Raw genomic sequence first — 22,459 nt, 5'->3', positions numbered from 1 at the left:
CAGAGATGGAGAAAGATCTGGATGAATGGGTCAATCAGGATGACTATGAGCCACCAATGTGATGCAGCTGTAAAAAAGGCAAATGTGATCCTAGGATGTATCAGGCGAGGCATTTCTAGTGGAGGTTGGGAAGTATTAATGCCATTGAAATTTTGTGTATAATTCCAGTCACCCATGATTCTGAAAGATGAATTTAGACTGGAACAGGTGCAGAAAAGACCAGGGGAATGGAGGGCCCATCTTACAAGAGGAGATGGGAAGAGTTTGGCTTATTTAGCCTAGCTGTAAGAAGACTGAGAGGGGATCTGTTTGCTCTCTGTAAATACATCAGGAAGGTAAATATCAGGGAGGGAGAAGAGCTCTTTAAGATAAAGGATGCTGTTAGCCCAAGAACAAATGGGTATAAACTGGCCATGAACAAATTTGGGCTGGAAATTAGAAGGAGGTTTCTAACTATCGGAGTAGCGAGGTTCGGGAACAGCCTTCCAGTACAAGTTGTGGGGGCAAACAACTTAATTAGTTTTTAGAGAGAGCGGGACAAATTTCTGAGTCAGATTGTATGATGGGGTTGCTTTTGATGGTGGGGGATGGGCTTGGTAGCCCTGAGGGGGTGGTCCCTTCTAGATTATTTTATGTTTCTAAAAGTTCATGCTTCAGGGCTTCAGACAGCCATCTGCAGGGGTCAGGAAGGGATTCTCCCTCTTCCCTGTCCATGTATTCTGTCTGGTTTTAAAATCTCTTTCCTCTAAAGCATCAGGGATGGCTTTGGCTGGAGATGGGACATAGGATGGGGTGGGTCAGTGCTCTGAGGTGGCTTCTCTCTTTCAGGTGCTTGGCTGGCTGGTTCTTGCTCACATGATCAGGGTCTAGCTGATTGCCATAGGTGGCTGGGAAGGAATTTTCTGCCAGATCAGATTGGCAGTGACTTTGGGGCGTTTTGCCTTGTTCTGCAGTGTGTGGAGGTGCGGGTCACTTGCCTGGATTATCTGGGTATCTCTCACTTAATCATCTCCCTGCCAGAGCAGGGGCCTCAGATACGGTGTGCCTTGTTCCCTCGTTCTCTACCTGTAGCACATAACAGTCTAGTCTCCTGTGGGCTGAGATACTTTTGGTCTCATCTCAGTTGTTGGGTTCAGTGTGTGGGTGGTAGGTGGTGTTGGTGGCTTGTTATATACAGGAGGTCAGTCAAGGTGATCCTTTCTGGCTTTACACTCTGACTGACAAGACAGCTCTGGGTTAATCTGGAGTCCTCCAGGCCTGGATCCCTATCATTCTAGTTTCTGGCCTGGGAATAGTTCACAGACAGGACTGGGTCAGGGTCAGTGATCTTCTGGCTGTGCAGACACATCACATGTCTGGGCTGCTGCTGTTGGCAGTCTTTCATTGATCATGCTCTGCTACTCAACTGCCCCTGAGGGTCCAGCAAGGGGACGGTTGTACTACGAGGTCTCAGGCGCCATGTTGGGCAATTTCATATCCATCCTCAGAGGCCCTTCTCATGGGGGATCCTTTCTGCTCATCATTTACCTTCAGGGGATTGTGAGCTATTTGGGGCTTCCATGACACTGCTCCGTATCTCCTCATCCATTCCAGGCAGTACCTGCTTCAGAAGGACCTGGCTGGCTCGCCGCCCCCAGAGTGGTTAGAAGGGGAAAGTACTGTGGGGAATTGATGAAGCTTAAGGTTGTTCCACTGCTGCTGGGGTACAGCCATCCCTTGCCAGAGAGATTCACTGTCATAGCCATTGGGCCCTTGGCTACTCATGGGTTCCCAAGGAGCCTCAGTGAAGAGTAACCAAAGGGAACCAATGCAGAGAGAGACTAACTGGAAATCCTGTGTGTTATAGGAATCTGGGAGGTTGCAGGTAACTCTGCAGGGATCAAATGCTCAGAGTAGTGCTTTCCTAGCAGGCTCTCCCTTTAAAGCAGCTGTTGGCTCTAATCCTGAAAGCACTGTCTGGTTTGGGATGTGGCATCCGTAGGGATCATATCAGTTACTGAGATCAGCATCACACTGTTGCTGACAGTCCTAGATCTGCCCTTGGAGCTGGGGGCAGGGAGCTCTGCTGTGCAACTTGGTCACAAGCATCTGAGGTGGCTGACTTGCAGAGCTTGTTGTGAGATGCACCTTCCTGGTCCAGCTCACACTAGCCAATAGGCTTGGGTGAGCCTGTGCAGGAAGAGGAGCTGCTGTGGTGCCTGTTGTGGGTAGTTTAAGGTAGTATTCTGCTGCTTTTACTTTGCTGGGAGAACCCAGAATCAGCAGGTCCCAGGTGCATGAAAGCCAGTCACTCAGAGTCATTCCACATGGGGCTTGGGGACCTGGGGATGTGCAGTAAGACCTGTTCCTTTGTGGGGAGAGAGGTCTGGAGGGTCAAGCCCTGCGATCATGCAAGGCATGGAGTAACTGCACTTCCAGAGTGGGAAAGTCTTGGGCATCTGTCTCAGGAAGAGGGAGTGTGAGGATGAGCAGGGGACAATTGGGGGCATCCAGAAGGTGTGCATGGTGGGGAGGAGGGGAACTTCCCCTCCCCTTCCTTGACTCCGTGTGTTGGGCTGGAACAGGAGGGAACCAGTTCAAGCCTGAGGGGAGCACAGTGGCCCAGCATGTGAGTGCTCCAGTGGAAATTAGGCCATGAAGTGCACTTGCCCAGCAAGGTGTCAGTTTCACCAGCCAGTCTGGCCAATGGCTTCTTCCTTTTGCAATGGGCTCCAACTCCCAGGACAAGACAGGGTCAAGGGCAGGCCTGAATTCTTGAGCTCTGGAATTGTGGGGAATGGGTTGTTCAATGTGGCTTTGTAGGGGAGGCCCTAGCCTCATACGGTAGATTCCAAGACCAGAAAGGACCATTGTGATCATCTAGTCTGATGTACTGTATAACACAGGCCATAGAACTGCTACCAGATAATTCCTAGAGCAGATCTTCTAGAAAAACATCCAGTCTGGATTTAAAAATTGTTATTCATGGAGAATCCACCACAGCTCTTGGTAAGTTGTTCCAATGGTTAATTACTCTCTTTGTTAAAAATGTACACCTTATTTCCGGTCTGAATTGATATAGCTTCAACTTCCAGCCATTGGATTGTGTTATCTCTGCTATATTGAAGAGCTCACTATTAAATATTTGTTTCCCATGTAGGTATTTATAGACTATAATCAAGTGACTCCTTAACCTTCTTTTTGTTAAGATAAATAGATTGAGCTCCTTGAGTCTGTCATTCAAAGGCATGCTTTTTAATCCTTTAATCATTCTCATGGCTCTTCTCCGAACTCTCCAATTTATCAACGTCTCTCTTTGATGTGGACACCAGAACTTGTCACAGGATTCTGGTAGAAGTCACACCAGTGGCAAATACAAAGTAAAATAACCTCAGTACTCCTACTTTATGCATCCCAGAATCACATTAGCTCTTTTGGCCACAGAGTCTCATTGGGAGCTCATGTTCAGCAGATTATCCACCACCTCCCCCAAATCTTTTTCAGAGTCACTGCTTTGTAAGATGGAGTCCCCATCCTAGAAGTATGTCCTACATTCCTTGTTCCTAGGTGTATACATTTACAGTTTGACATATTAAAACACATATTGTTTCCTTGCACCCAGATTACCAAGTGATCCAGATCTCGCTTCCTGTTGTGTTCATAATTTACCTCTCCCCCAATTTTTGTGTCATCTGCAAACTTTATCAGTGATGATTTTGGTTTCTTTCAGGTCCTTAATAAAAATGTTAAATAGCGTGGGGTCAAGAACCGATCAGTGCAGGACACCACTAGAAACACACCGCACTTGATGATTCCTTGTTCACTATTACATTTTGACACACATCTGCCAGCTTTTAATCCATTTAATGTGTGCCATGTTAATTTTAATCTTTCTAGTTTTTAATCAAAATGTCATGCTGTAGCAAGTCAAATGCCTTACAGAAATCTAAGTACCAGCAGTATTACGTTTATCTACTAAACTTCTAATCTTACCAGAAAAAAAATTGTTAGTTTGACAGGATCTATTTTCCACAAACCCATGTTGAATGGCATTAATTTTATTATCATCATTTAATTATTAATTTATTAATTTATTAATCAAGTCCCATAGCAGCCACTTCATATGGGCATTAGTGTCAGACTGACAGGCCTGTAGTTAGCTGAATCATCCCATTTACCTTTTTAAAATATTGGCACAACATTAGCTTTCTTCCAGTCTTCTGGAACTTCCCTGGTGTTCCAAGACTTATTGAAAATCAACATTAATAATCCAGTGAGCTCCTCAGTCAGCTCTTTAAAAACTCTTGGATTCAAGTTATCCAGACCTACTGAGTTACAAATGTCTAACTTAAATAGATGCTGTTTAACATCCTCCAGCAAGAAGGTTAAACAGAATGGAAAGAGTGTAATCATATGTCATCTGTTTTTTGCCAAATACAGAACAGAAATATTTATTGAACACTTCTGCCTTTTCTGCATTATTATTGATAATTCCATTTCCATCTAGTTAATGGACCAATACCATTGTTAGAATTCTTTTTGTTCCTATTATACTTTTAAAACTCCCTCTCATTTTCCTTAACTGTACTGGCCATAGATTTTGCCTTGAGTCTTTGCTTCCCTTATCAAGTTTCTACAATTCCTAGCTTCTGATTTATATTTGTTACTATCAGCTTCCCCTGTCTTCTATTTATTATACATATTTTTTTTTAATTTTTTATAGTTGCTTTCACTTCAAGTTTTGTGTTTTTTTTTTTTTTTTTTTTTTAAAACCAATACTGCTTTCTTCCTTAATTGTTGATATATATATTTTTAGGAGTCTAATTAAACAATTCCTAATGATCAATCACATTTTTCTGAATAAATTCTTCCTATCAGCAGATTTGGCTCAAAATTGTTTTCAGCTTTGTCAGCTTGGGCCTTTTTGAAGCACCAGCTATATATAGCACTGATCTGGACTTTATTCTGCCTACATGTTATAAATGTGATCAAGTCCTGATCGCTTGTACCTAAGTTACCATTAATTTTAGTTCAGTGATCAGTTCCTCTCTGTCAAGGTCTGTCATAGCATTCCCCAGTGTTAGCTGCAGTGTTTTTTGAGTTAGAAAATTGTTGTCTGTAATATTAGAAATTCCAAGAACGTTTTAGTCCTGACAGCATGAGACCTTCAGCATATGTTACTCAAATTAAAGTCCCTTGTTATGCAGCTTTTTTCCCTTTCTATCCTAGATAAGTGCAGAGGAGCCAGTTTTCATGTGATTAGCAGACACCAACTAATAGCCCGCCTTGTGCTGGATCTGTGTGGTTGGGCTGTTCCCTGTGGTGCTGGTGGGGGGATGTGGAATGGGTCCCTCTTCACTAACCTGTGCCTCTCACTGCTCTCACAGGCCCTGCAATTGGTTTCTCTTCTCTGACGTTCTCAAAAGGCTGAAGCTTTCCTCCCGCATATTCCAGGCTCGCTTCCCACACTTTGAAATTGCTACCCTGCCCAAGGTGGAGTTCCAGCGTCAGGTGTCCTCGAGCCAGCTGCTGGCCCAGGAGGAGGTGCCGGAGAGCCCCGAGCCGCTCCCCCAGGGCCCTGCAGAGACAGTGGAGCTGGTGCGTTACGAGCCAGAGCTACTGCAGCTCCTGGGCTCAGCAGTGGAGTTCCAGGCCTGGAGCAGCTGACGGGGGCTGGAGCTCTCCCCGCATTGGACTGCGTCATGAGGCAATAATATGGACTGATGGGAAGCAGCCTTTTCAATGCCAGCAGCGGGGCCTGGAGTCTTTGGCTGTTTGTTCTCTCCTCGCGGCCCCTGAACTCCGACTGGGGAGAGACTCCACTTGTCTCCAAGGACTTCCCAGGGTCCCTTTCTGATGAGCAGCAGCAGATGCAGCTCTCTACAGGTCCCCTTCTAGATCAGCTGGGAAGCTCGGACCTGCCCCACTGGGCTACCTTAGCTGGGCCCTCCTGGCTGTAGGACCATGGGCTCTGAAGTGAGGGGCAGTGGATGCTTCTGCCCTGCCCTGCCCCATAGAACCGCGCCTCTCTCTCAATCTGCCCTCCCCCCAATGTCTTCCATAGTATTTATTTAATTAGTATTTAATTTGTAATGTTTCTTTTATTTCTGCTGAGTCAGTATCACTGTGATTTGAGCCCTGGGCTGTGGTGAAGAGGGCTTCTTCTGGCCCCTCGCCCAGGATGCGCCTGGAGGACACTGTCTCCCATGAGCAGCTAGCTGTCTAGTGACCGAACCACTGCGGCCTGGTAGCAAAGGGACCAGTTCTCACAACAGTCCCCAGGTTAAATTCTAGGGCCTGTGGGCAGCCCCCTCCCTCACCACCTTCTGCTGGGGCTGTTCCCTTCCCAAAAGCAAGTCCAGCTGAGAGCTGTTCTCTAGCCCAGGGTTCAGTCTCCCCCAGGTGCTTGCCTGGCTGTCTCATGCATTTCATTTACATCGTTTGTTTCTGGATTCTTCTGGGCTACTTTGAAGAGGCAGCTGCAGCCTGAGAGCCACTCCAAAGCTACAGCCAGGGACTCCAGCTGCCTCCCATCCTCATGGGCTCCTGCTGCTGCCAGAGGGCCATCCTCCTTGACGCAGTGTCTGCATGCAGCCAGGCCCCTTCCTCCATCCCTGCCCGTGCCCTCTTCTTCTGTTCAGAGAAGCAGTTCTACTGCAGAGAGCTGGCCTGAGGGGGCAAGTGCCTGCCCTTGGCAGGAGCAGAGCTGCACTGCTGTGTAGATGGTACAGTTTTATTGTACAGGTGCTAACAAGGATGCTGAGGACTGGACAATCTGTTTCCTGGCTCTCCCCTGTCCTGCCCTGCAGTGGGAGTGTTGGGTGGTTTTTTCTTTGTGTTGTGTTTCGTCCCAGCCGGGGCAGTTGTAGCCTCCCCTGACCACCACCTGTCTGCCTCCCCCTCCCTGGGATCAGACAGCTCCTTTTTTAAGCTGAGGGTTATTGCCTTTGGGTGTGTATTCTGGCTGCTCTTTCTGATTTCTGTTTTATTATAAACAACCGGCTGTGGTGTCAAAAAACACTTATGTACAGAAAAACCTGCATCAGGCCCTCTGCCTCCTGGCTCTTCTATCGCTGTGTGTGTTGTGTCCCGTTACTGGTGGCGGCAGGGGGGAAGTACTGTTCTTGGGATGAGAACTCCTGTGCTTGCAGGGTGTGGAGAGAGATGATCCTGGGCTCGGTGCAGTGCTCAGTGAGCTACTGTTCCCTGCTGTCTGTACTGTGAGATCCACTGCTACAGCCCCTTGTTACAGCTGAGTAAGACCCCAGCCCTGCACCCTTGCTTGCCTGAGGGTAGCATCGTCCTCTAGTGTGCTTATATATATAAAGCCTTATATCCACCAGGCAGGGGATCAGGTGGGGCAAGTGAAAGTAAAGTGCCACCTCTACCACTCTGCCCCTGTAGCCCAAACTGCTTTAGTGCAGCCTGCTCCAGTGTGCCTTAGCCTTCTGCTCCTTTCCGTGCAAGCAGAGGGGCACCTTCTATGCTTATAGCTGCTGCTACTCATTGCAGCAACTGTGCACAGAGATGACACAAAAAGGAAGGCTGGGCTCTCGCTCACTCAGCGGTTATAAATCTTCAGCTGTGCTTCAGCCTAGCTCCACGGAGGAGCTGTTACTCCCAAGGCCAGAGTAGTACTGGCCTTGGAGCCTAGGCCTGGCCTCTCAACGTGTGTAATCACTTCAGCACACGTGTACAGAAGCTGCTGGACACCTGCTCCCAGGCCAGGGCAGCAGTAGGGAGTAGCATAAGAAGGAACTTCCAACGGGGTTTGAAGGCCCAGGCATAGAGCTCCAGCCCCAGGACCTTGGCCCAGGCATGTCTACTCCCCAGGGCCTAATGAACAGTGGTGGCAGGGGAAAGAACTGAGCCCAGGCTGTGGTAGGGAGCAGGAGCAATGGAATGAAATGGGCAAGATAGGCCTTTTCTCCTGTCTCCGGCCTGTGTATTCATGTGGGAGGGCCCAGTAGGTGGAGCATGCCGATCAGGGAGTTTCACACACATACCCTTTTCCCAGGTATAGATGATGATATTGGGGGGAGCCGGGGCATGAATCAGGCCAGGTGCTGTACCACTCCTAGCAGCTCCTTGGGATGCTGTAAGCAGAGAGTCTGGTGCCGGGGCATTGCACAGTCTCCTAGCTGCACCTTGAAGGAAAGGTCCATAGGGTGCTACAGCCCCACCTCCAGCAAGCTTAGAAAACAACCCTGAGAGTTCCAATGGGGCAGGGGCAGCTGGGGTGGGAGGGATGTTGGGAGGGCAGTCCTTATGAACAGAAGAGGGAAGGGATGTGTGCATACTGCCCATGCCATCCCCTCAAGAGGCCATGGGGAAGCTGGCAGGTGGGGCCTTGGCACCCCATTGCAAGCACCACCCAGAGATCTAGACAGAGAGCAGGCTGGGTGCCAGGGCCCTTCCCAGGGCTTACTGCAATGGACCAAGCTGCTGGGAGCAGAGTACACCAGCACAGCAACTCCCACGGAGGGGACAGGTGTCACTCTGTGGTGTGTGTGTGGAGCCAGTGGATGTACAGTGTGGGTGGGGGAGAGGCTCTTCCAAAGTCAGTTTGCCATGTTGCATGGCACCAGGGCTGAACAGTGCTGGGCAGGCAGGTCCACCCCTGCTGCATGATCGATAGGACCCGCAGCCCAGTTGCTATGGGTAATGGAAGGGTTACATGCCCCTTGGCTGGGAGTGGTGGGGATGCTCAGGGCTGGGGAAGGGCACTAGCAGTTGGGGGGGGGGGTGCTTGTCTCAGGGCAGGGGAATAGGGCATGTGAATGTGAAACACTATGAAGCTAGTGTGAGTGGGAGCCTGAACCTGCTCTTTCCTGGCTCTCTGGGCCCCTTGCAATGCCTTCTGGGGGGCAGAGGAAGTAGGTGTCCAGGCATGGGCTCCTGATTGGCACAGAGGCCAGGCCCCAGCCTGCTGCTCTCGCTCCAAGCAGACATCCAACCAATGCCCCCTTGGTGCAGTTTCAGCCACTCCCATGGCCCAGGTTACACATGGGGCTACTCTATTCGAGCTGCCTAGTCATGGGTCCCAGTGGACGCCACCAGGCTCCTCAGGGGCTGCTGCTATTCAGCACTGCTCTGTGACCGCTGCCACAAAGGGGTCATAAAGCCAGCATTGCAGGCGAGGTCCCCCAGCTCAGTGTGCTGGGGGTGTTGGGGCATAAGAGGTGGCCTGGGGCATCCCTTTTCACCAGCACCCACCCCGGCAAGGCCCATAGGCCACGGTACCCAGGCCACGAGTTAGGGTAGGAGCCAGGCTGGCCGTAGCCTGTGCTAGGGCCAGAACAGGTCGCAGAAGCTCTGCAATTAGAGCAGTGCAAGCAGTACCTCTGGCTCCCTACAGCAGCACTAGTGCAGGGGCCAGCTGAATTCCCTCCCTCCTGGATAATGGGGAGCAGCTCCCATTCCAGCATCTGTACTCAGGGCCAGGCCCAGCTGCTAGCTCAGCCCCTTGGCTCAAGCCAGAACACTGCATATTGGGGCCTGGCATCTCCACAGATAGCAACTCCTGGGTAAGATGCCTTGCCACAGCCCACCGCCAGTCTGGTGCAAAATTTCTCTTTAATGGGTGAGGGCAAGAAGCAAATGCCATGCGGCCTGCAAGGCTCCCCTGGCCCCAGCAGCCCCCAGCCCTAAGTTGGATCCTGTCAGTCCAGGGAACTGAGCTTTCCCAGTATCCTTTGCCTCTATTGGAGCCCAGGGTGCATCCGCGCACTTCACACCACGTCCCAGCATTCCTCCTTGATGTCACCACTGCCTAGAGACAGCAGCGCTGCAGGGGCTGGGGCAGAGCTGGGCTTTGCCAGGAGCTGAGCCATCTGCTCACCAGGGAATGTTGCCTCCGAGCTGATGGCTAATTCCAGTTCCACCACGGGTGTCAAGCCCACCTTTGGGCGGCTGAGTTGGGTGCAGCTGTCAGTGCCTCCTGCTGGCAGGGCTGCTATTGCTTTGCTATCCTGGGAGCTGCTTAGAGCTGGTGGCTGGAGTTCCTGGACCTTTGCATGGCCAGGCAGGCTCTCCTGCTGCGACGCCTGTGTTGTCAGCACGCCAGCGAGCGTGGCAGGATCACTGGAAAGCAGGCTCGGGAGCGGGCGATCCAGCATAGCCAGGCAGCTGCCGCTGGCCTCCATTGTCCCAATGATGGTGGCAACAACAGTGCCTGGCTGGCCAGTCAGAGCCATTGGCTGGAGCAGGCTAGTCAAGGAGTGCTGCAGGGCAGCAGGCAGGAGGGGGCCTGCTGCTGAGATACTGCTGCCCGGGCCTGGCAGTGGCTTGGGGAACCCATTCATGGGGAACCCAGGCTGGAGCGGGAGCCTGTCCGGAGCAGGGGTGCTGCTTGGAAAAGGAGAACTGGCAGCGTTTCCCAGGGCCAGCACTGTGGTGAGTGGGATGGGCTGGAGAGTCAGGGGTCCCAGCCCCAAGCGACTGGGTAGGAGCGGGGAGCTGGGGAAGGAGAAAGGAAAATGGTCACATGCTGGAGTGAATGTGCAGACTGGGTCCCGCCAACCACTGTAGGTGGGGGATGGGAAACCTGCCCCGCTCCTCCCCAGCCAGGCCTCCACTGCACCCCATGTCGCCCCTCCGCTCACAGCTGGGGCACCAGCCCCAGTGCTTGTGACCCTAAACTGGAGCCTATGTGCCCAAGACCCTGTGGTGCCTGCCTCTACTGGCACTGAAGTGTTGGCATTCTGATTGTCACCCATGCACCATATCCCCCCTGCCCTGCTCTGCCCTGGCTCACTCAGCCTCAGGTCCCCCCAAACTGCCTCTCACTGTATCCCCCCATCGGGCCTCCTACCACCACCAAGCTGCCACTGTGAGGGGCTGCCCTGGGGCAAACACCCACTCCAGGGCCAGGCCCAGCCCTGGCCTGAAGACTGGTCTGCTCCACTCAAGGCAGCGTCAATGCCAATGGTGGGCAAGGCACTGCATGGCCAGAGGGTCCATGCAGCCCCCCACGCCTGTGGCTGGCACTGCATCCACAAGGGGCTGTGTTGGAGGGAGACGGGCTGAGGCACAGCTGGCATTCCTCAGCCCTGCATGTTGCAGAACCGGCCCTTGCTCCAGACACTTACCCCACGGCCTGGGAGGATGGCTTGCTGGCCCCTTGCTGCACCTTGGGGGCAGGACATGGTGCAGCTGCGGACTCCCGAGGCTGGGTCGCTGGTGCAATCTCCCTCTTGCTGCGAGTGGGGGACATGGCCCTCTGGAGGGGGGAGCTCTGGGAAGAGGGCCTGGTGGCTGAGCAGCTGGCTCTGGGGTTCACATTGCCCACTGCTTCCCCGTCATCCTCAATCACCACCAGGTCCTTGGGCATGTCCTTGAACTGATATACTAGCCGCTGCCCTTCCACCTTGGCCAGAATGCCACGCTGGTAATAGTACCTGGGGGAGAAACCATCGCAGCATGAGACTGAGAATTACCCATCCCCCAGTGCCACAACCCCCCCCCCGCCTCCTCCAGTGCCAATACCCGCCCCTCACCGCTCCCCTGCATCCCCACCCTGGCCCCTGCACAGACCCCCTTACCCCATCAGTGCTGCACTCTCCCACACGGCTTCCCCCCACACTGTATCCCCCCCACCGCTCCCCTCTTGCCACCAGCCCTGCGACCAACCCCCAGCTGGAGGGCCCTACCGCAGTGCCCGGCCCATGGTTTCGTAGTTCATGCTGGGTTTGTTCTTTTGCTTTCCCCACAGCCTGGACACTGCTTTGGAGTCCACCAGCTTGAAGATGCCCCTGTCTCGCTGGGTCCATTTGATGTACTTTGGGCAGGTGTTCCTGTCCTGGAGCAGCGCCAGCAGGAACTCCCACAGGTAGAGGGCATTACCTGAGGGGGGGGGCACGGCGGGCATGAGGGGCAGACAGTACACAGCCCTGGGAAGGGGCATCCCAGACCCTCCTCTCCTCTGAACTGCCCCCTTTGCTGAGGAGCCCAGCACAGCCCCTGTTGTTCTAAGGGCAAGGAGTCAGGGCCTTACTGAGTCCCGTGAGCCAGCCCAGTGACCCATAGACCACCCCATCGCTAGCCAGAGTGCCCTTCCTCTGCAGCAGTAACGAACGTAGGCCTTAGGTCCACAGCCCAGGCAGAGTGGAGAGCTGTTAATCAGTGCGCTGGGGGTGCAGGCCACTCCCACCTGACGTGCTCCAGAGTCTCAGCTCTCCTTCACAATGGGCTCTAGCCCTCCTGGCTGCAAGGAAACCATCACTGTGTGTAAGGCACAGACGGGAGGGACGTGTCTGCCAAGACCAGCTAAGCAGCTCAGAGCTGCAGGCGAGCGCAGGGGAGACTGCTGGGAAATCCTCTCAGTATCAGCACTGTTGGTGTTCAAGCACCAAAGAGGAGGCGGAGAGGCCTGGATATAGCTGCACAGAACGTCATCACCTGGGCAGACATGGGCAGAGGGCAGAGCAGCCTCCTGGCCCAGGGAGCCTGGACTGGTCTAGGGACGTTAGCAGAGCCAGCAAGTTCGCCCAGCAGCCCCTGGCAGAGAGCGAGTCACCATTATCCACAGCAACACTGGGCTGCTCCTGTCCCACTAGGCCTCCCCTCATGGGCTGGAGGCTAGAGCTTTCCCAGGCTGCCATCCCTGCTGTGTGTAGTTTGTCCTGCTGTCAAGGGAAAGGCTTTGCCGGGGCTGGGGAGCTGCTTGGGCTACATTCAGAGAGTCCAAGGTGAGAAGGGCCCAGTGTGATCAACTAGTCTGTCCCCTGCACCCCACAGGCCAGAGAGCTGCCCCACAGGAATCCCTAGGTGGTGAGGAAGGGCACTGCTGCAGCTGCTGGGCTAGTGGTGGGCCAGGCCGTATGGGCCAGGTTCCCCCTCCCCAAGGCAGACTGGCCAGGAGGCCCAGCCAGGCGGGAAGCATCTCCCGTTCGCTCAGCAGCCTCTGGCTAATGATTTGCCCCATTGGGCACTGAGCCAAGCACGTCTGCTCCCTGCCAAGCTACAGGAGCTGTTTGCTGTGGCCCTGCCTGACCAGGCATCTCCTAGCCTGTCCCCCCTCCATGGCCCGCCGTGCTGCTCACTACCTTTGCCATCCTTGCTCTTCCTGCAGATTGGAAAGCCAGGGGCGGTGGTGATGGGGGAAAGGCAGCGGGGGGGCTTTGGCTTGCGACCTGCAAGGGGAAGACAGGGGAAAGGAAGAGCACTGCCCCAACCTTCTTACCACCCAACCTGCCTCTCCATGGGTCTCCCCAGGCCATCAGTATTCTCACAGCAGGTGCTGGACCTCCTGCCCCTGCAGCATCCTCTGGGCGGGGCCTGGGCACTGCACCTCCCCTGGATTCACTTCAGAGAGCAGCTTCCCTCTGTCAGTGACTAGCAGGCTGTGGATACGTTTGTCTGTCTCTCCATGGACACACGCTGGGACTTTGCTGTGTGCACAGCCCAGAATCACTGCTCTCCCCACTGAAATGTAGCCGCCATCCGCTGCGGTGAGACTGCCGCTGTTCAAGATCAGGACAGTGTGCGATCACCACAGCAGGGTTGCTGTCTTCCCAGCACAGTTCTGCCCAGCTCCACACCCACCTCCAGTGTGTCAGTGCCAGGGGAGGGAGGGGGTGACGGGCCAGCACTGTAGGGTTGGGTCTTAACAGTCTCACAGCCAGTGATGGAGACAGGCTCCGCACAGAGGGCTGGCCATGCTGCTGGGCTCAGACCAGAGCAGCTAGTGGGAGTGATATTGTCTCCACACCCTGGTGCACAGTACTGGGCAGGGGCGGTGGGCTGGGGGCGGGGCCAGCACTGGCCATGGGGCGGGGGTAGGGAGGATACAAGATAATGGTGTCTCTGACCCATAGTGGCGGAGAGGCAGGAGGACAGCTGGTTTGGCCAGTGTGCGGGGAGCTGCAGTGCAGGGAGTGGCGATGGAGATGGGATGCCCGGGGCTTGCTGGGCAGGGCCCTGGGTCAGGGTTAAGGCTGGTAGCTGAGACTCGCGGGGATGCGGCAGGTGCATGCCAATGAGGAGGCTGGCTCTGCGCCAGGTGCTCCCCGCCAACAGAACAGGACATGTCACTGGCCCGAGGAGCCCTGTAAGGAGAGGAGGGCACAGCACGCGCAGGATTTAGGGGACGCAGGTTACCTTTCCTCCTGGGCTGCTTCCCTGTCTGCTCCCTGGTGGACCCAGCCATGGGATTCTCCTCGTCTCCAGACCCGTGCAGGCCGCTGGCTTCCCCTGAGCCCAGGGGGCAGGCCCCTCTGTCCAGGGAAACCCTAGTGCCGCCAACTACAAGGGATACAATGGGAGGGAAGCCTGGCTGAACATGGGGCACCAGATCAGCATCACGCCCCCAGGATCCTCACTCAGGCTGGGCCATGCCAGCAACTCCCCTGCCTACCAAGATGCAGCCACCCTGAAAGAAGGCCTCTAACCTACACATAGACCCTATCTAGGTGTGAGCACCCTCTAACCCTCCTACCCCGCCCACGGGAGGGGAGAGCCATCTCGCCCTGATGCTCGAGAGACCCCCTGTGAGAGGGGAAGACCCCCAGCCACCACCCTGTGAGAGGGCAGGGGCCCTTGTACTGCCTGTGAGAGGGGAGGGCCCCCAGCTCTGTCCCCACCACAACCTAAGAGGGGAGGGCCACTGCCCAGCAAAGGCGACTCACGCAGGCGCTTCTCATCCAAGATGTTGTTGGGTGACTCCACCCAGAGCAGGCTCTCGCCAGCTGCAATGGGGGGTAATGGCTGCTCAGCGTCACCTGCAGAGAAACAGCCTGTGTCAGCCCCCCCTCACTTCAGGGGGGAACGGGACCACCCTGTGGCACCCAGCTGTTGCCAGGCTTTCCAAAGAGCCCAGCCCCCAGCAGCACCTATTGTTTCCATTGGGATGATGGAGCCATTCCCCCTCTCGGTGCAGGCTCCATGCAAACTCTGGCAGGCAGTGCTACACAAAGTTTCCTTGACCCCCATCAAGGCTGGAGCCATGTCACTGCCCCTGCCAGTAGAGATGGTGGTGCATAAACATGCAGCTTGCTAGCTGCAGCATCATATGCAGGGCTGAAGCTAGACTGGCTCCGCACACCAGGGGAGATCCCTGAGCTCAGCTCTGCTGGGTCTCAGCAAAGGCCTAGCTTTTGGAGTTTTAGGGGATCTGCAATGGATGAAACACCCTCCTCCCCCTTACTCCCGTGTGACCCACCTGGCACTGTGACACTGTCCCCAACAACCTGCGGCTCGTGCTTGTCCAGCAGCCCATCTGCCATGATGCCACTGGGCACCTCATCCAATTCCAGCCCCGAATACACATACAGTAGGTCAGTGCAGGGAAACTGCTCCTCCAGTGAGGCAGGAAAGGCTAGTGGGTCATCGAGCTGCAGGGGGACAGACATACATCATAGAAAGTGAAGCTTGAGACCATTCCCCAGCATGCTTAGCACCTCCCTCCTCCCCCAAGATCTCAGGGCCAGCCAGTGTGATGGGATGCCTCAGGTGCAACCTGGAACTGTGGGACCGCTGTGCCCCCTTAACTCTCCAGCCTGGGCTGTCTCTCCCAATGCTTTGCTAGTGACAAGCAGCAAACCCCCTCCAGGTGCTGTTATCATTCAGCACAAGAGCAGAGGGAGCCCCACGCCCAGCTGGATTGCACGAATGCTCCCTGAGCCACTCACGAATCACACAGAGAAAGCCACCAGCAAATTCCCCCCCAGCACCCCAGCCTTGCACCCCAGAGCTGTACCATCTTGCCCTGGTCAAAAGCCTGATCAGTGCAAATTTATTACCGGGTCTGCCCCTCCCTCAGTGTGGAGAGGTCATGCACCAGCCTTTGTAACCTGAGCTGAGATTTCCCAAGCACTTCAACCAAACCAAACTGTTTTAGGTAAAATATAAACCAGATTTATTAACTACGGAAAGATAGATTTTAAGTGATTATAAGTGGTACGCATAAGAGGGTCAGAGATAGTTACCAATGAAAATAAAAGATAAGCACACAATCTAAATCTTAAACCTTATTACACTAGGCAGTATTTGGATCAAGCAATTTTCTCATCCCACTGGATGTTACAGTTCTTAATACACAGGCCTCCCTTAAGCCTGGACCAGTCTCCTCAATTAAAGTTTTTTGTCTTCTCAGCATTCCTGTTGCTTCCAGCATAGGTGAGGGAGGAGAAAGACCAAGGCATGCCGCCGCTGTTCCCTAATTTTATCCTCAGTCCATGTGCCTAGAAGACTTGCGCAGACATGTCCTGGTGGGCTTTGCTGAGTCACTGGGCTGGGCAATCCCCAGGGTGTGGTCTTGTGCAACTGAGTCATAGAGTTGAGCAGTCCCCATTGTGTGGTGCTTGGGCAGCCCTCATGAATTGTAAATCCCTTGATTACACTCCCTTGTTGATTAATGGTAGTTGAGCACCCTCCTGGGAGGGGATCCTTTGTATATCACTAATAAACTTATAACACATTTTAGTAACAACCATACAGCAAAATCTCATAGCTTCATACACACTAACGAGAGATATTTGGACAGAACAACGGGTTTCAGCAGATCATGACCTTTCCTAGGATATCTTACATGGCATGCTTTGTATAAAACATATCACAGTTACATGACAGTGGTTAATATGGGGGTTCCAGGGTTTTGCTTTGAGGTACAGAGTGCGACACCCATACATTCCAAACACGCCTCTCCAGGGGCAGGCGGCCCTCCCTGAAACGCATCGCACTCCATGCAACAGACAGTCATTCTCTGGGTTGGAAGGAGGGACAAGGAACCCCAAGCCACTGCACAGCTCCCACCCCGCAGCGGCTCTGCTGCCTGGCTGCACAGAACCCCCACCCTCACCTCTGCGTGCATGGCTGGGCTGTGTAGCTATCATGGCAGCCCTACCCCACAGTAAGGCACCCCACACACTCCTAGCAATGCCTAACTGGGGACAAATTCCAGACTGCCAGCGCTTGGATTGGCTGCTGCATGACATGCTCCTGTTGGGTCACTGCGAGAGCAGTCCTGACCCTTTCCAGAGATGCAGGAACAGGGCCTGCTCTGGCACCCAGTAGCACTGCTCTGAATGCAGAGTAAGGGCCTCACAGGCTGGCTGGCCACACCACAGCTGAGAGCAGAAACTGGCCAGAGCAAGGGAGATGTGGGTACACGCCACTGGAGGGCAGCACTGTGTCTCCTAAAGAAGCATCCTGGAACAGGGGCTGCAGAGTTGCAGGCAACCACTGGTGGAGAGTGCAGTGCTCCCTCCTGCTACGCCTGGCTCAGTCTGAGTCTGTCTACAGCTCCCAGCCCCTTGGCTCCAGCCTGCAGCAGCTGTCAGCCCCCAGGAGTGCTTGGCCTGCTTCCACCACTTCCTCTCCCCATATACCATAGCTGGGTCTTTGCTGTAACAGGCGACACCTGCCCAGCCCAGGTGGCTTACACCTGCCTAGCTGTGTTGGTCCCAGAGAGACAAGCTTGGCTCTCTTGTCCCAGAGAGACAAGCTTGGCTCTCTCACCAACAGAAGTTGGTCCAATAAAGGATATGAACTCCCACACCTTGTCTCTCTAATAGCATTGCCTTCACTGTGTAAATGTATCTTCCTACTCTCCCAGATGTTTAAAACATGAGAAAATGATTCTCTGGCTTTGTCAGTTCTTGCGTTCACTCCTTTAATGGCCTGGCCATTAGCAGATATTGTACTTACAAGTTAACCAAAGTCATCAACTCTTTCATACTCTTCTCCATCAGTCATACATGTGTCAATATCATCAGCATTCTCTGCTATCCCCATAATCTTGGTCTCCTGCATACTGATACAAATACTGACTGGCAGCTTTTACATTTATGCTCATAAAGAGTCTTTGTGTTCCATCCACATTGGTATCCATATGACTAAGTCATCTGCAAACTCTAGGATCCACAGTTTATCTCCTGTCTCTCCATCACTCATCTCATTACAAAGTCTAAGACAATGCAGAAGAGAAGTGGAGACAGTACACAGCCTTGCCTTACATCAATAACAATTTTAAACTGTTCTGTGTCTCCACCATGCAGACTCGTCATACAAATCTTTTATCAATTTGCAATTTTTGCTGGAATTCCATAGTATCTTGGGATCTTCCAGAGGGCTTTTCTGTGGACACTGTCAAATGATTTTGTGAAAACAATGAAGTAAAAACCTTCTTCTGATGGTATTGTAAGCTCCCCTGGAGGTGAAAACCAGATCTGAACAGAACCTTTTGGATCAAAATCCAGCCTGTTCATTCCTGCGTACTTTGTCAACAGCAATTTTCATCCTATTCAAAATTATCATGCAAAACACTTTTCCAGGCACAGGGAGAAATGTCACCCTGCTCCACTTATTAGAAAAAGGCTGGGTACCCTTTGTAGGGATTTTTACAGGTGACACCTCTTCTCCTATCTTTAGGACAGGTCTCCTTTTCCCAACCCATGCTATACAGCCTGCACGTGTAATTCACCATGACTTCCTTTCCAGCACTTAACATTTCACCATGTATCTTACCACAGCTTGGGGTTTTACCCCTCTTCAGTTGACTTATGGCCTTACTTGTTTTTTCAAAAGCAATTACTCCTAATGGGATGGGTAAGTCCACTGTTTCTTCACAACTCACAATGTGTATTAGTAGTTCTGGCTGACTGAGCACAGCCTGGACATGAAATGCTCGGTCCTTCCTCTGTGGTTAAAATCCTCTCATCTCGGGCTTCACAAAGCTACAACAGTTTGAGAACAGTTGTTCAGATATTAGGAATCCCCTCTCTTGTACAATTCCTCATCTTCTCTTACTTTGGTAGCCATCCACTCTCTTGTCTCTTCTGGATGATCTATCAACTTCCTCATCTTTGTTTTGCTGTATAGTTTTGCTGCAGAATAGCTCTTTTACTGCTAGCTTATTCACGCTGAACTCTTCTTTAATTCTTTCCTATAGCCTCCATGTATTTGGTTGGAGCCATTCTTCTGTCTTAGATTTTCTCACTCCTGCCCACAAGGCCCATTGGGAGAAAAATAAATGCGCCCCTGAGCCAAGAGAAAGGGCTCTGGGATGCTTAGAACTCCAGCTGGGACAAGTTATTGTACAAATACCCATTCCCTGCCAAACACTACCCCCTGGCACTAAGGCAAGATCCCGCTATAGGACTCAGCCCCAGAGCACCCAAGCTCAGAGTCAAACTCAGCTGGCTGATTCCCACTGGACTCTCAAGGAGGAACCCTGGCCCTCATTTCCCCTGCTAACAGCACCAGCAGGGTTAGGGTTTGATCAAACTACCTCCCCTGGCAGGGATTTAGGACTGGCTCCCCCTTGCACATTTCATAGCATCCTCCTGCCCCCAGACAGACACACCAGTGAGGCTAGTCACCACTGCAGACAGCGTAGGAATGGGAGTGGAGCGCATGCATCCACCCCTGGACCCTACCTGGTGTATCTCCTCCAAGCTGCTGCTGGCAAATTCAAGCCCCAGATCAGTGGGGTGGGCAGCTAGCGACATGGCCCAGCATCAGAGACAGGCACCAGCAGGAGAGATGGAGGGAGAAGTGGTGCCTTTGCCCTGGGGGAGCCGGTGTGACAGGACTGCAGGTGTCCTCAGCTTCATAGGGATTGCAGGGAAAGGCTGCCCCGCACAGCTGGCCCAGCCCAGGGATCTGGATAAGGGAACCCTTCGGCTACCGCCGCATGCTGAGCAATGTCACCACAGGCCAGGGCCTGCTAGAGAGAGAAAGAGACATTATTGCTCTGCTGTGCGGGAGCCAGCCAGAGGGAGCAGCTTGTCAGCTCCCCAGGGCTCCCCACGCCATAGTCCCCAGGCCCCACTCCCCCACACGTTCCCCACCCCTATATTCCCCAGGCCTCCCCCACCCCCGCACACTCCCTACCCCACACTCCCCAGGCCCCACTCCTGCTATCCCTAGGCCTCCCCCACCCCCCCCCACACTCCCTGCTCCCACACTCCCCAGGCCCCTGCACGCTCCCCACCCATGTATTCCCCAGCCCCCCCCACCCTCACACATTCCCTACCCCCACACTCCCCAGGCCCCATTCCCTCACATGCTCCCTGCCCCCATATTCCCCAGGCATCCCCCATCCCAGAACACTCCCTGCCTCCACACTCCCTCGGCCCCACTCCCCCACACACTCCCTGCCCCCGCATTCCCCAGGCCTCCCCCTTCCCGCCATCCCCAGGCCTCCACCTGCCCCACACACGCCCCACCCCTGCAATTCCCAGGCCTCTCCCTTCTCGCCATCCCCAAGCCCCACTCCCCCACATGCTCCCCGACCCTGCAATTCCCAGGCCTAGGATTGCCAACTCTGACTGAAGCTATTCCAGGAGAAATTTCCCCCCAACATGACATAATGTCATTTCTTAAAATCTTCCAGATTGCTTTCAATAGTCACCAGGAGATCAATGCCAATTCCGGAAGACTCCAGGCCAATCCTGGAGGGTTGGCAACCCTACCCAGGCCCCCCTCTCCCCACACACTCCCCACCCTGAAATTCCCAGGCCTCCCCTTCCCTGCCGTCCCCAGGCCTTCACCTCCCCCCCACACTCCCCGCCCCCGAAATTCCCAGGCCACCCCCTCCCCGCCATCCCCATGCCTCCACTTCCTGCACACACTCCCTGACCCTGCACTGCCCAGGCCCCACTGCCCCCCATGCTCCCCGCCCCTGCACTCCCAGGCTCCACTCCCCCACACATTCCCTGCCCCTACATTCCCCAGGCCCCACTCCCCCACATGCTCCTCGCCCCTACATTCCCCAGGCCTCCCTGTCCTCGCAATCTCCAGGCCTTTTTCCCAACCTCCACATTTCCCTCACTGCTCTGACCCCCAATATTCCCCAGCTTTGCACCAACTTCCTGGTACAAGTGCTGGAGGAACCAACTAGGGGCCATGCTCTTCTTGACCTGCTGCTCACAAACAAGGAAGAATTGTTAGGGGAAGTAGAAGTGGGTGGCAACCTAGGCAGCAGAGACCATGAGATGGTTGAGTTCAGGATCCTGACAAAAGGAAGAAAGGAGAGTAGCAAAATACGGACCCTGGACTTCAAAAAAGCAGACTTAGGCTACCTTAGGAAACTGACGGGCAGAATCCCCTGGGAGGCTAATATGAGGGGGGAAAGGAGTCCAGAAGAACTGGCTGTATTTTAAAGAAGCCTTATTGAGGGTGCAGGAACAAATACCGATGTGCAGAAAGAACAGCAAATATGGCAGGCGACCAGCTTGGCTTAACAGTGAAATCTTTGGTGAGCTTAAACTCAAAATGGAACGTTACAAGAAGTGGAAATTTGGACAGATGACTAGGGAGGAGTATAAAAATATTGCTAGAGCATGCAGGGGTGTAATCAGGAAGGACAAGGCACAATTGGAGTTGCAGCTAGCAAGAGATGTGAGGGGTAACAAGAAGAGTTTCTACAGGTATGGTAGAAGGTCAGGGAAAGTGTGGGACCCTTACTGAATGGGGGAGGCAACCTAGTGACACATGATGTGGAAAAAGCTGAAGCACTCAATGCTTTTTTTGCCTTGGTCTTCACAGACAAGGTCAGCTCCCAGACTGCTGCACTGGGCAACACAGTATGGGGAGGAGGTGAGCAGCCCTCAGTGGTGAAAGAACAGGTTAAGGATTATTTAGAAAAGCTGGACGTGCACAAGTCCATGGGTCCAGATCTAATGCATCCAAGGGTGCTGAGGGAGTTGGCTGGTGTGATTGCAGAGCCATTGGCCATTATCTTTGAAAATTCGTGGCGATCGGGAGAGGTTCTGGACGATTGGAAAAAAGGCAAATATAGTGCCCATATTTTAAAAAGGGAAGAAAGAGAACCCGGGGAACTACAGACCGATCAGCTTCACTTCAGTCCCCGGCAAAATCATGGAGCAGGTCCCCAAGGAATCCATTTTGAAGCACTTGGAGGAGAGGAAGGTGATCAGAAATAGTCAACATGGATTCAGCAAGGGCAATTCATGCCTGACCAACCTGATTGCCTTCTATGATGAGATAACTGGCTCTGTGGATATGGGGAAAGTGGTGGATGTGATATATCTTGACTTTAGCAAAGCTTTTGATACAGTCTCCCACAGTATTTTTGCCAGCAAGTTAAAGAAGTATGGATTGGATGAATGGACTATAAAGTGGATAGAAAGTTGGCTAGATTGTCGGGCTCAACAGGTAGTGGTCAACGGTACGATGTCTAGTTGGCAGACGGTATCAAGCGAAGTACCCCAGAGGTCAGTCCTGGGGCCAATTTTGTTCATCATCTTTATTAATGATCTGGATGATGGGATGGATTTCACCCTCAGCAAGTTCGCAGATGACACTAAGCTGGGGGGGAGAGGTAGATATGCTGGAGGGTAGGTATAGGATCCAGGGTGACCTAGATTGGGCCAAAAGAAATCTGATGAGGTTCAACAAGGACAAGTGCAGAGTCCTGCACTTAGGAAGAAAGAATACCATGCACCGCTACAGGCTGGGGACTGACTGGCTAAGCAGCAGTTCTGCAGAAAAGGACCTGGGATTACAGTGGACGAGA

General features: G+C 53.2%; 2 protein-coding genes across 10 annotated transcripts in view; one reads left to right on the top strand and one right to left on the bottom strand.

The window, feature by feature from the left end:
- Nucleotides 1-7,027, top strand: part of BCORL1 (BCL6 corepressor like 1) — a 51,004-nt gene extending 43,977 nt beyond the window's left edge. For both annotated transcript variants that reach the window (XM_054040704.1, XM_054040705.1), the window contains one exon: nt 5,367-7,027. In XM_054040704.1, the coding sequence (XP_053896679.1) occupies nt 5,367-5,646 (280 nt within the window). In that variant the 3' untranslated portion in view covers nt 5,647-7,027. The remainder of the gene's footprint in view (nt 1-5,366) is intronic.
- A 2,511-nt stretch (nt 7,028-9,538) lies between these two features.
- ELF4 (E74 like ETS transcription factor 4) overlaps nt 9,539-22,459 on the bottom strand; it is a 38,328-nt gene continuing 25,407 nt past the window's right edge. For 3 of the 8 annotated variants that reach the window (XM_054040890.1, XM_054040886.1, XM_054040887.1), the window contains 8 exons: nt 19,356-19,642; nt 15,140-15,311; nt 14,607-14,699; nt 14,080-14,223; nt 13,026-13,112; nt 11,631-11,823; nt 11,070-11,378; nt 9,539-10,437 (listed from right to left, as the gene is read on the bottom strand). In XM_054040890.1, coding sequence (XP_053896865.1) covers nt 9,711-10,437; nt 11,070-11,378; nt 11,631-11,823; nt 13,026-13,112; nt 14,080-14,223; nt 14,607-14,699; nt 15,140-15,311; nt 19,356-19,427 — 1,797 coding nt within the window. In that variant the 5' untranslated portion in view covers nt 19,428-19,642 and the 3' untranslated portion in view covers nt 9,539-9,710. Of the gene's footprint in view, nt 10,438-11,069; nt 11,379-11,630; nt 11,824-13,025; nt 13,113-14,079; nt 14,224-14,606; nt 14,700-15,139; nt 15,312-18,553; nt 18,654-19,355; nt 19,646-22,459 lie in introns of those variants that run through there. The other 5 variants (XM_054040885.1, XM_054040889.1, XM_054040892.1 and 2 more) reach the window with 4 other exon arrangements.

Source organism: Malaclemys terrapin, chromosome 9 (assembly GCF_027887155.1).
Source record: "Malaclemys terrapin pileata isolate rMalTer1 chromosome 9, rMalTer1.hap1, whole genome shotgun sequence".
NCBI lineage: Eukaryota > Metazoa > Chordata > Testudines > Emydidae > Malaclemys > Malaclemys terrapin.
The sequence above is the reverse complement of the archived record's forward strand: the minus strand, read 5'-3'. Positions and strand labels throughout refer to the sequence as shown.